This window comes from Schistocerca nitens, chromosome 8, assembly GCF_023898315.1.
Source record: "Schistocerca nitens isolate TAMUIC-IGC-003100 chromosome 8, iqSchNite1.1, whole genome shotgun sequence".
Lineage (NCBI taxonomy): Eukaryota > Metazoa > Arthropoda > Insecta > Orthoptera > Acrididae > Schistocerca > Schistocerca nitens.
Window position 1 is genome coordinate 244,719,919 of NC_064621.1, and position 13,380 is coordinate 244,733,298.

General features: G+C 41.2%; 1 protein-coding gene across 1 annotated transcript in view; it reads right to left on the reverse strand.

Annotated features, from left to right (window-relative positions):
- Window positions 1–3,528: 3,528 nt before the first annotated feature.
- LOC126199504 (uncharacterized) overlaps window positions 3,529–13,380 on the reverse strand; it is a 108,015-nt gene continuing 98,163 nt past the window's right edge. Inside the window, exon 8 of the mRNA XM_049936427.1 lies at window positions 3,529–3,823. Coding sequence (XP_049792384.1) covers window positions 3,684–3,823 — 140 coding nt within the window. The 3' untranslated portion in view covers window positions 3,529–3,683. The remainder of the gene's footprint in view (window positions 3,824–13,380) is intronic.

A 13,380-nucleotide genomic window follows, 5' to 3' on the forward strand; every position in this document is an offset into this window, starting at 1 on the left:
TCGAAGGCATGTAAGGTGCAAAATACTGCCATCTTGTAATTTTACCGTTTTTCCTTTTCATTTTTTTCTTACCTACCCCTGGTTACAGTAGTACAAGTTTATATGCCAACTAGCTCTGCAGATGATGAAGAAATTGATGAAATGTATGACGAGATAAAAGAAATTATTCAGGTAGTGAAGGGAGACGAAAATTTAATAGTCATGGGTGACTGGAATTCGTCAGTAGGAAAAGGGAGAGAAGGAAACATAGAAGGTGAATATGGATTGGGGGGAAGAAATGAAAGAGGAAGCCGCCTTGTAGAATTTTGCACAGAGCATAACTTAATCATAGCTAACACTTGGTTCAAGAATCATAAAAGAAGGTTGTATACCTGGAAGAATCCTGGAGATACTAATAGGTATCAGATAGATTATATAATGGTAAGACAGAGATTTAGGAACCATGTTTTAAATTGTAAGACATTTCCAGGGGCAGATGTGGATTCTGACCACAATCTATTGGTTATGAACTGCAGATTGAAACTGAAGAAACTGCAAAAAGGTGGGAATTTAAGGAGATGGGACCTAGATAAACTGAAAGAACCAAAGGTTGTAGAGAGTTTCAGGGAGAGCATAAGGGAACAATTGACAGGAATGGGGGAAAGAAATACAGTAGAAGAAGAATGGGTAGCTCTGAGGGATGAAGTAGTGAAGGCAGCAGAGGATCAAGTAGGTAAAAAGACGAGGGCTAATAGAAATCCTTGGGTAACAGAAGAAATATTGAATTTAATTGATGAAAGGAGAAAATATAAAAAAGCAGTAAATGAAGCAGGCAAAAGGGAATACAAACGTCTCAAAAATGAGATCGACAGAAAGTGCAAAATGGCTAAGCAGGGATGGCTAGAGGACAAATGTAAGGATGTAGAGGCTTGTCTCACTAGGGGTAAGATAGATACTGCTTACAGGAAAGTTAAAGAGACCTTTGGAGAGGAGAGAACCACTTGTACGAATATCAAGAGCTCAGATGGCAACCCAGTTCTAAGCAAAGTAGGGAAGGCAGAAAGGTGGAAGGATTATATAGAGGGTTTATACAAGGGCGATGTACTTGAGGACAATATTATGGAAAAGGAAGAGGATGTAGATGAAGATGAAATGGGAGATAAGACACTGCGTGAAGAGTTTGACAGAGCACTGAAAGACCTGAGTCGAAACAAGGCCCCAGGAGTAGACAACATTCCATTAGAACTACTGATGGCCTTGGGAGAACCAGTCATGACAAAACTCTACCATCTGGTGAGCAAGATGTATGAGACAGGCGAAATACCCACAGACTTCAAGAAGAATATAATAATTCCAATCCCAAAGAAATCAGGTGTTGACAGATGTGAAAATTACTGAACTATCAGTTTAATAAGTCACAGCTGCAAAATACTAACGCGAATTCTTTACAGACGAATGGAAAAACTGGTAGAAGCGGACCTCGGGGAAGATCAGTTTGGATTCCGTAGAAATGTTGGAACACGTGAGGCAATACTAACCTTACGACTTATCTTAGAAGAAAGATTAAGAAAAGGCAAACCTACGTTTCTAGCATTTGTAGACTTAGAGAAAGCTTTTGACAACGTTACTGGAATACTCTCTTTCAAATTCTGAAAATGGCAGGGGTAAAATACAGGGAGCGAAAGGCTATTTACAATTTGTACAGAAACCAGATGGCAGTTATAAGAGTCGAGGGGCATGAAAGGGAAGCAGTGGTTGGGAAAGGAGTGAGACAGGGTTGTAGCCTCTCCCCGATGTTATTCAATCTGTATATTGAGCAAGCAGTAAAGGAAACAAAAGAAAAATTCGGAGTAGGTATTAAAATTCATGGAGAAGAAGTAAAAACTTTGAGGTTCGCCGATGACATTGTAATTCTGTCAGAGACAGCAAAAGACATGCAAGAGCAGTTAAACGGAATGGACAGTGTCTTGAAAGGAGGATATAAGATGAACATCAACAAAAGCAAAACGAGGATAATGGAATGTAGTCAAATTAAATCGGGTGATGCTGAGGGGATTAGATTAGGAAATGAGACACTTAAAGTAGTAAAGGAGTTTTGCTATTTAGGGAGTAAAATAACTGATGATGGTCGAAGTAGAGAGGATATAAAATGTAGACTGGCAATGGCAAGGAAATAGTTTCTGAAGAAGAGAAATTTGTTAACATCGAGTATAGATTTAAGTGTCAGGAAGTCGTTTCTGAAAGTATTTGTATGGAGTGTAGCCATGTATGGAAGTGAAACATGGACGATAACTAGTGTGGACAAGAAGAGAATAGAAGCTTTCGAAATGTGGTGCTACAGAAGAATGCTGAAGATAAGATGGGTAGATCACGTAACTAATGAGGAGGTATTGAATAGGATTGGGGAGAAGAGAAGTTTGTGGCACAACTTGACTAGAAGAAGGGATCGGTTGGTAGGACATGTATTGAGGCATCAAGGGATCACAAATTTAGCATTGGAGGGCAGCGTGGAGGGTAAAAATCGTAGAGGGAGACCAAGAGATCAATACACTAAGCAGATTCAGAAGGATGTAGGTTGCAGTAGGTACTGGGAGATGAAGAAGCTTGCACAGGATAGAGTAGCATGGAGAGCTGCATCAAACCAGTCTCAGGACTGAAGACCACAACAACAACAACAACCCCTGGTTAGCACAGCCAGTTACTTGAACAGCAACTGTTACATTTCTGACGTGTTGACATCGGCGTGCGAGTTCTATCTTCGAGGCCTTCGTGACATTATCTTTCAAGAAGCTAATGCGAGACTGCCTATTGGCCTTTTTTTCGCTGACTTACCTGGATGCAGAGGGTGTTCAGCTGTCTCCCTGACAATACGTTCTCCAGACTTTCACAACAGAATACATGCAATCATGGTTTGCCGAGACACTGGCGTGTCACAACTTCCCAGGCATTATGATTAATGATCTCTGGCACAGAACTGAATCAGAATGGAATGGCGTATCCGTATCCGTCATCCAAGCTCAGTTCCACTCTGTGCTCAGTCTGGTACTAGCCATTTTTTCTGCCCAAAGTGGCCGACTACAGACCATATTTTCTGCACTGTATACGCCAAATAACCTGAAAATTTAATCATGCATTCCCCCTACTATAATACATGTGCACAATAAATAAATTTTCCTTACTTCGATTCTTTTTGGTGTTTCAATTTTAATATGATTTAGTGTATTTGTCACACACACCTTCCACATAATTTTTCATTCAGGATGATAAACGCAATAGTATTGTGTTTGGCACATAATCTCCAACTGAAGAGAACGAAAAAAAGATTAAGCTGAGATAAGTTGTAAAAGGACATGTGAAAAACCGCCAGAATCCACAGAGTCTAAGACAGGAAGTTCTTCTTGTGTTGTTTCTTGGCTGATACTCTAAGTGTTAAAAACACAGTGCTTTACTAATAACTTAACGTCTCCGTTAATTGTGCACCTCTTTGCCTCGAGTTCTTTCGAACGTACATTATTATTACATTACTGACATATTTTCACTAGGGAAGGCGTTTTGCCTTTATTGCGGAAGTAGTATTCCATCAGATTACATTGAAAATTGTAGATGAGGTACCATGTAAGTTCTAACGAAGGCTACTGGTGTAATTTTTCCTTGTGTATGCTGTGAACACCAGAAGATATCAGTTGCTAGGCCGCGGCGACTGACTAAATCTCCCTTGTGATTCTCTCTTGAAGAATGCTTCGCACTTGGCCTCTGCTGATTTTGCCGGTAGGCAGGCGAGGGATGGAGTCAAGCACGAACACGCCTCCACGTAATAGCTTCTCCTCGCTGCCGCATGCTTTCTCTGAAATACAAAACAAACACAAATCTTTACTTCACTGCTATGAACACTGTAGGATAGTTTACGTAGTTCACAATTCTAAGACACAGAAGCATTCGCTTCGTGGCAGTGACGTAAATCTGAAATACACTGAGGCGCCAAGGCAACTGGTATAGGCATCCGTATACAAATATATACAAATACAGATATAAGTAAACAGGAAGAATACGGCGCTGCGGTCGGCAACGCCAATATAAGAAATGAGTGTCTGGCGCAGTTGTTAGATCCGTTACTGCTGCTACAATGGCAGGTTATTAAGATTTAAGTGAGTTTCAACACGTTGTTGTAGTCGGCGCACGAGCGATGCTACACAGCATCTCCGAGGTAGCGATGAAGTGGGGATTTTCCCGTACGACCATTTAAAGAGTGTACCGCCAATATCAGGAATCCGGTAAAACATCAAATCTCCGACATAGCTGCGGCCGAAAAAGAAGAACGTGACCAATGATGACTGAATAGAATCGTTCAACGTGACAGAAGTGCAATCCTTCCGCACGTTTCAGCAGATTTCATTGATGGGCCATCAACAAGTGTCAGCGTGCAAACCATTCAACGAAACATCATCGATATGGGCTTTCGGATCCGAAGGCCCAGTCGTGTATCCTTGATGATGACTGCACGACACAAAGCTTTGCGCCTCGCCTGGGCCCGTCAGCACCGACATTGGACTGTTGATGACTGGAAACATATTGCCTGGCCGGACGAGTATCTTTTCACATTGCATCGAGTGGATGGACGTGTACGGGTATGGACACAACCTCATGAATCCACGGACCCTGCATGTCAGCAATTGACTATTCAAGATGGTGGAGGCTCTGTAATGGTGTGGGGCGTGCACAGTTGGAGTGATATGGGACCCCTGATAACTTCTAGATACGGGTTTGACAGGTACGTAAGCATCCTGTCTAGTCACCTGCATCCATTCATGTCCATTGTGCATTCCGACGGACTTGGATAATTCCAGCAGGACAGTGCGACACCCCACACATGCAGAACTTCTCCAGAGTGGCTCCAGGAACACTCTTCTGAGTAAACAAATCCACTGGTTGCCTAACTCCCCAGACATGAACATTATTGAGCATATCTGGGATGCGTTGCAACGTGCTGTTCAGAAGAGATCTCCACCCTCTCGTACTCTTACGGATTTATGGACAGCCCTGCAGGATTTGTGATGTCAATTCCTTCCATCACTACTTCAGATGTTAGTCAGGTGCATGCAACTTCGTGTTGCGGTACTTCTGCGTGGTCGTGGGGGGCCAGCCCAGTAAAAAATGTACAGCACAGTAAAAATGAATCAGTACAGTTACGATTCAGAACAGTAACCCATCGTTTCATTAGTTTGCCGATTGGTTTGATACGACCCACCACGAATCTATTTCCCATGCCAACCGCATTACCACAAAACAACAATTGCACAGAACGTCCTCAGTTGTAAGATCTATTCTAGAGATATTACCCTCTATTGCTCCATCAAGTGTTATGGAAGTTATTAAGTTGGTGCAAAAGTTCGTAGCGTTTTTGTTTTGCATGTTGATATTCCGTTTATTATTTTCTATTTGTGGTTCACTGTTGGCATTTGAGTTTACACATTACCATTTTGTCATTTGGAGATAGTGAGTGGAGCTGCGGACGCTTCAAAATGGAGTGACAAGCGCAGAAATCGGAACATTTACAACATATTGTTCTGTTTTGAGTTCAATAGAGGGGTGGCAACAGCAGAGGTGACCAAAAACATTTGCGTCGTGTATGGAGATAATGCCATTGGACTGAGCACGGCAAGAAAATTGTTTTCTCATTTTAAGGGGGATTGTTTTGACATTAGTGAGTCTCACGTTCAGGAAGAAATTCGGGGTCTGATGAAGGCCATTTAAACTCCTTAATCCATAATGATCCACTTCCGTGTACTCGAAACAGGCAAATGTGATGAACTGTGATCATTGCACCATCGTGCGACATTTGCATGCAGTGGGCAGGTTTAAAAAATCGGGTAAATGGGTACCTCATGCTGTAAACCTGTATCACAGAAAGCGGCGGGTGACCACATGTGCATTTCTTCTCACTCGTCATCAATTGGCTTTTCAACAACAGCGACCATTCCTATCTTGTATCGTTACTGGTGACGAGAAATTGTGTCTTTATACTAACAAGGAAAAACAAGAAATGCTGAGGCCAAACAAAGCAGCCACACCCCGTAAAAAGAATCGCGCGCATCCACAGCAGATAGTGGTATGCATCTGGTGGAACACCGACGGTGTCGCGTACTACCAATTGCTTCCCCAAGGGGTAACAATCACTGCTGATATTGATTGTCAATAACTGAAATGTCTTGTAGACGGTATCCAAGAACAACGACCAGGAAGATGATATTTTTCCGAAAGTCTGATTATTTGTCTTCAGAGTTGGATTCTACAAACTAACCTGCATAGTATTTTGGTTGCCAGTTCCCCCAATGATTTTATAAGTCGTCGAAGGAATGTTATCACTGCATTTAGCATTATTTGATTGCAGGTCTTCCACGGATCCGTTAAACATTGACTCTAATGATGGATTCCTTAACTCACAGTTCTTCTTCTATCACATGATCAGACAGTTCCTCTACATCGTAGAAGCATTCATTGTACTTATTCAATTCGTCCGCCTTCTTCCTTGCGCTTAACAGCAGCAGCAGCAGCAGCAGTAGTAGTCGTCAGTGGATCATGGACATGTCTTGGTATTACAATTAAAGGGCAACAAAGTTATAATATTCATATACACAGGCATTTACATGCTTACAGGAGTAGTCCAACAGGGATGGGACAGGTAGTTGACCACGGCTTTATAGTAGGAACCATCCCGGCATTTGTGTGAAGTACTTTAGAGAACACATGGAAAAAATTTAGGATGGCGGGATGAGTTCCCGAATACAAGGCCAGTATTTTTGCAACAGTGCACACTCATTCGGCTTATCCCTAGTGTACAATAGAGGCTACAAAGAAGTTATTTAATAATGTGAAAGGTTACAGATACTCTGTTCACTCATGTCTCGCTCCGTCACTGCACGCAATACACACACTCACTATACACACATGTTTCATAATTTAACACTACACACATTGTCAGCTAAATATACCATCAATGTTTGGTTCGTATTTTGATTTCTATTTCCTAGCGTGAAAATCTAAGTCGGCAACCCTGTATAAAGAGTTAAATTTTGAGCTCAGAAAGAGGATGAGATATTACCATTGTACACTGCCTAGCTTTGGGAGTAAACTTTTCCAGAAATGGAAAAAGAAAAGCAGGTAACAAAGTGCGAAGGTGTTATATGAGAAGATAGACGCCTTATTACCGTTATTATTAATTTTTATGTTTCATTCTTTATCAATACTCTGTTCTCTTTAACTACGTAATCCTTCACTTTATAGAATGTATTGTTTAATAGAAACTTTTTAACCGAATTTTTAAATAAGTTTGTTTTTTAAGCTCTTTAAGCTCGTTTGACAATTTGTTGTTGTATTACTCCTTGGTAGAAAATGCTATTTTAAATTTTATGTTTATTATTTTTCGGTAAACGAAAGTTCAGTGTAGATTTCAATTCAGATCTTGTTCTATAGTCATGGAGACAGCGGTTTATGCAGTAATTATCAATGTTATTTTTGTACGTGGAATTCGTCCTTGGTTTTAATCTTGCCGTAGGTTGTTTGGCTTTTCTATATGCTGAATCATTTTCAGTTTCTCCACATTTTCCCAGTAATCATTTCGCCTTTACTGCCCTGATATTCCTATTAACAGACTATATATGTCAAGTCCAAAGAAAGGTCAAGTACGTAAAAAATGAAGTGTTCGGACGGACATGTTGAGAAATGCCGTATACTTACATAAAGTCCTTCTGGATTGTAGGATCACGACATGCTGTAAATTGATCAACCATTGTTTTGGACGCCAGTTCAAAATGGCTCTGAGCACTATGGGACTTAACATCTATGGTCATCAGTCCCCTAGAACTTAGAACTACTTAAACCTAACTAACCTAAGAACATCACACAACACCCAGCCATCACGAGGCAGAGAAAATCCCTTTTGGACACCAGTGCATGTAGTCTTAACCAGGACGTAATTCTACTACAAAAGTGACCAAATCATCTGCTCATCATTTCACAATATGACTTGTTCTACGATACGAAAGAATTTTATGTACGCTGACTCCAGTCGCGAAAACCTACGAAGATGCAAATGCTATGAAGTTTCAGACACAGCAAGAGCACATTTTTCCGCTACTGATAGGTGTAGAAACTGTGCAGACTCGATTCTTAGTGAACTGGAGACTTGCATAAAATGCGTAGTTTGGTACAAACGTCCAGAAATGGCTATGTCAAAAAGAACGGACACCACATACATGATTAAGGCGATGATTGCAAATGATCTCTGCAGTCCCACACTCGACCTCTTACAGGATTCGGCGAGAAGCCGCGAGTAATGAGGCTAATTTGCGGGGGCACTACATCAGTAGTGTGTGGTATAAGTTGAGAATTTGGATCTGACCGGGGGCGCGTGCTACGGTAGTCTTTGGCCACTGTGTCCAGATGGCATAGTGGTCAGCGCATATGCCTAATAAGCAAGAGACATGGGTTATAATATCCCGGTCTGGCACAAATTCTTTACTTGCTCCATTGAGGTAAATCAGCGCCCTTTGGCAGCTAATGTCTTTAATTCCTTTGTATCTCCAAGCATGGCAGACAGGGATGCTCACACAAAATTGACGACTTTCTGATATCAGATGAACTGGGACTTGTCCAGGACCGCGTCATCAGCTTTTATAAGGATTCGAGTAGCTCCGAAGTCCCGTTTCCTGCTTCAGTTAGGCGTATTGACTGGACAGTAGAAGGTACAATATGCAGGACTGCTGAATGTTTCTCTAACTTTCATCAGAGACACGTGTTTTTCGCAAATCTTTAACTCAAGGAATAAGACTACGAGCTGCTAGTTCGGTCTGGAGTAGGGCGAGAAACTACTACGGACAAAGGCGCGGCAGTCTGCATTAGACCTATTCAGACAGTTTGGCTCTACAGACTGGCGCCAGCAACTGACCCGATGGTACTCATCCCGTCCTCAGCATTACAGCTTATGGGAAAATTCTTCAGTGCTCAAGAAACGTTATCATATTATGCAGGTTTTTACAGTCGATGGTTACGTCAGTTGAAACTTCCTGGCCGAGAGGCCATGGTCGATAAATAAAACTGTCGGATGATGTTTCATCGCCGCCTACCAGAGACGTCTTCGGTCTAATTCATAGCATTTACAAGTGCAGCAATTGTCCTATTCATATAACAACAATAAATACGAAGTGACTTGGCATCACAACCCAAAGACCTCACTATGCTGAAGATATATCTATGAAGAGATATCGAATTACGAAATCTGACAAATAATGTAAGGAAAGCTCAATCTCATCTCCACTATCGTCATGGGGCATAGTAATTTTTATTTGATGTTTAATCATCAAGATAGATTTTTGTTATTTCAACATAATTTGAAGATGCTTGTGGTTTATTGACGTAATTACCGTGGGTTCAGTAATTCCAGTACCCTATTTCTTCACTCTTTGTACTTTTAGTGCCCTTTAACAGAATGATGAATCTTGTATATGTCACCTACATCACCAGCAAGTTCTATGGTGCTGGAAAGGCTTATGCACAGAATATGCAATAACTTGGATGAGGCACGCAGTTGCACCTTAGCCTAAAGCACATGATTGTTATTGGATCATTTTTATGTTAGGTCACGTTTGTGTTTTAGTCTGTACTACAATTTGTACAACACTGTAATACTGTAATCTATACAATGTTATATTCTCACTCTTAACATAGTGACCAGGCCAACTGAGATCTTGATGTACGCTTTTCATTATGCCTTTTCTGTGAGTTAGATGGCATGACTACTACAAAAAATATTACTGTGTTACATGACGATGGTGGTGATAGGACTTATCTTTCTTTGCGTTATTTGTCACATTTTCAGTTGAACAATGTACATATTGATATATCGTCATAGGTATATCCTCAGCATAATAAAATATTTGAGCTGTGATGCCAAGTCATTTCGCATTTATTATTGTCATCTCATATGAATAGGACGATTACTGCTCTTGTACACGCTATGAATGAGTTTTTTATTAGGTGCTTCATGTGGATTAAAACATTCAGTGCTTTGTTTTCTTATTATTCATGACAAATGAAATGTTTTAAGAGATTTTATTAAGTAAATTATTATGTGATTGCTAGGGGCCAATTTGTATTTTCTTAATGTTGTTTTACAAATTGGAATGTTGTGTTGTTAGGTACCAGCTAATGGCTTACGGCCGAAACCGGTAGTACTAATAAAATCCAGTTAATGCAGTTCAGTGTCATGAGGTCTTGCTAAAAAATTGAAACTGATATCATTTCCATTTCTAAGCAGCCATAATAGTACTTCTACGTTGTGTTTTACTGTAATACTGACAAGGGAGTGGTCAGACTTGTCATATCGAAACCTGTCTTGCTTTTTTACCACTGTGAGTTAACGTTGAAAAACGTCCGTATGCAGTATTTTAGCCGCTGACAGAACTCTGTAAAAAACATTATGAAATAAGACATTTATCACATGGTTTCCGCGCTTGTAACGCCATGGCAATTAGGGACAAGGCGGCGTCAGCTGCACGCCGGCCTCTTGCCACAGCATGGGAGACTTGAATCGACCAGTGAAATCAATCGGGAGATAATTAAACAGTCGTTGACAAGTAAAATTGATAGTTATCTACAACAGTCTTTCCAGGCTGCTATGGAATGGACACGAATAAATTTAGAACAAGTCAAAATCAATTTCATTTCGTAAAAATGCGAGATATTGATGTAATGTCCCAAACATCCATTTTTTGTGCCTCAAGAACACACATGTAAAGACAAAGCTGGGCCGGTGAATCAGGCCTAATACCAATATATTTAGAGTGGCACGCATATTTAATCAGATTCAGGAAGGAAAACTAATAATGTACTACTGATTGCAATTTAAGAATATTGTCACAGTAGTATACTGGAAACTGCAATCATCTGCACACAATAATTTTCTCTGTTAGTTCTCTGTAAAATGCGTTCCACTGACGAAAAAATTCTCTGTTTAACGGCTGAATTACGTTCGTCCTGCCGGGTCTAATCTGAAGTGTCTCTTCTTCTTTGTTAGGGTGAGCTCGATATACAGCTTTTAATGAATCAGAGCTTTTATTAGTTGACCACGAATGTAGAAGGAGAAGAGATTTATTCCGGCAGAACGGAAGAAAAGCATGATGCATGAAAACTGTAACATTTTCTTGAATTTTCTCATTTTGAAAGAGATGAAGGGCGCTCTGTTTAATTGATTGGTGGCAGAAAGTTCCTATGGGACCAGACTGCTGAGAGCATCAGCCCCTAGGCTTAAACACTACTTAATCTAACTTATTTACTGTAAGGACAACACTCACACCCATGCCTGAGGGAGGATTCGAACCTCCGACGGGTGGAGCCGCGCGAACCGTGGCAAGGCGCCTCAGACCGCAAGGCCATCCCACGTGGCAGTTTAATTGTTAAAAACCATTCAACAGCCAAGATCACATCAAATATTTTTTTTTTTAAATTCAAGACAACCGGTTTCAAGAGACTGCGCTATCATCTTTCAGGTTTAAAAGTTTTTGTTGTAAAACTTGTTCATATTACGCTGACCTCACGCACAAAATGTTAGCGTCCCATTTTTTTCCACAATATCGTCTGGATAGAACATTGTTTTTTGACACGTGGTCCAAACGTCCGGTTGATTCTTGAAGAATATTGTTTAAGTGGCAATGAAATATTCCGATTAATTGTGGGCATTATAGTGTATGAATGCGTGAGTGCAGTCGTGGACTGCGCAGTCGCCTCTTATGTTTTTCTCCTCTGAACGAAGGTGTTCTTTTAGCACGCGTTTCCTTTTGAAAACCGGACTGATCTGCATTATAAATGTAAGATTCACAAAAAGTAGAGATCTTATGCTTTGCATTCGTAATTAAAGCTTGTATCATTTCGGTTCTAATGACTTCATTTTTCGACCTGTTTCTGGATACAAATTTTGTTATTTTTCTTGCCACAATTTTATGTGCTCTTTTGAAGCGTCTAATACAACTTCGAGAAACTGTAAATTCCTTAGCGCCTATCACGTAGGCAATATCTAACGCCCAGTCACGTGAAGTTGTATCGATGACACTATATAACTTTTGTCTGGCTTCGGTAAACAGCTCGAAAAGTTGCGCATTTAACTCGTCGTAATTTCCGGTCGACTCTTACGTCGTACAGCGACTTCCTTTTGTCACTATATAATTCACTTTCAGAATGGACAAAACGATATTTATTATGAACAGTTCTGACACGTAGGCGTTTCTTTCCACTTTCTTTAAAACAATACATCACTGCTTTTTCTTTGTCTGATAAGTTAATTTCTGCTCCTGGTGTTCCATCCCGATGTACAGTCTGCAAATCATGTGTTTGTCGTTTCCAGTCACATGTCTGCACTATGTACACACCCGTCTAGAAGTTTAACTGCCGTTTCGCACATCACATTGTCTTCACGCGTGTTTTCTGTTGACGGCGTCATTTGGCGTCTCTTGTATACCTCATAGTAAGCATCAAAACTTTTACTGGGCTTGCCATCACCTGTGAGAGGAGAGTGTTCAGCGTAAAGCTGTTTGCGGAGTATAGATGCAGACGCGCAGAATACCTTCCATAACTCGAACTAGCGTCAGCACGATGTATTTCGGCATATGTACCATAAATTAAAAGAAAGTGCATTCCAGAGAAACGAGTTTTAGTTTCCCTTTTTCACCGAGACGTCGCCGCGATAATCCTCTTTAGTCAACGCCTGCGATTAGAGGCCGCACTTCCCATCCACGCGCCCAACGCTCACCATACCAACATCTCGCGACAATCGATTTCCAAGGGTGCACAACCTTCACTGCAAGTGGCAGGTAAGGAAAAAAGCCGCGTAATTTTTCTCTACGTGACTTCCTGTTCATGTCAGCAGCTCCAATTTTGTAGCCTGCCGGGGTGGCAGAGCGGTTCTAGGTGCTACAGACTGGAACCGCGAGACCGCTACGGTCGCAGGTTCGAATCCTGCCTCGGGTATGGATGTGTGTGGTTTCCTTAAGTTAGTTAAGTTTAAGTAGTTCTAAGTTCTAGGGGACTGATGACCTCAGAAGTTAAGTCCCATAGTGCTCAGAGCCATTTGAACCAATTTTGTATGCGGAACTTTTTCACAGTTATGTATATATGCATGTACGTATTGAACTGAGGACCTAGAAGCGAGGGAGAAGCTTCGCCCTCGCCATGGCCCTCAGTGGTTCACAACCCCACAACAGGCTACAGCAGTCCACTCACCCCACCGCCGCCCCACACCGAACACAGAGTTATTGTGCGATTCGGCCCCCAATGTCATTCCAGACGAGTGTAACCGCAATGTTTGCGCGGTAGAGTAATTATGGTGTACGCGTACGTGGAGACACTGTTTCT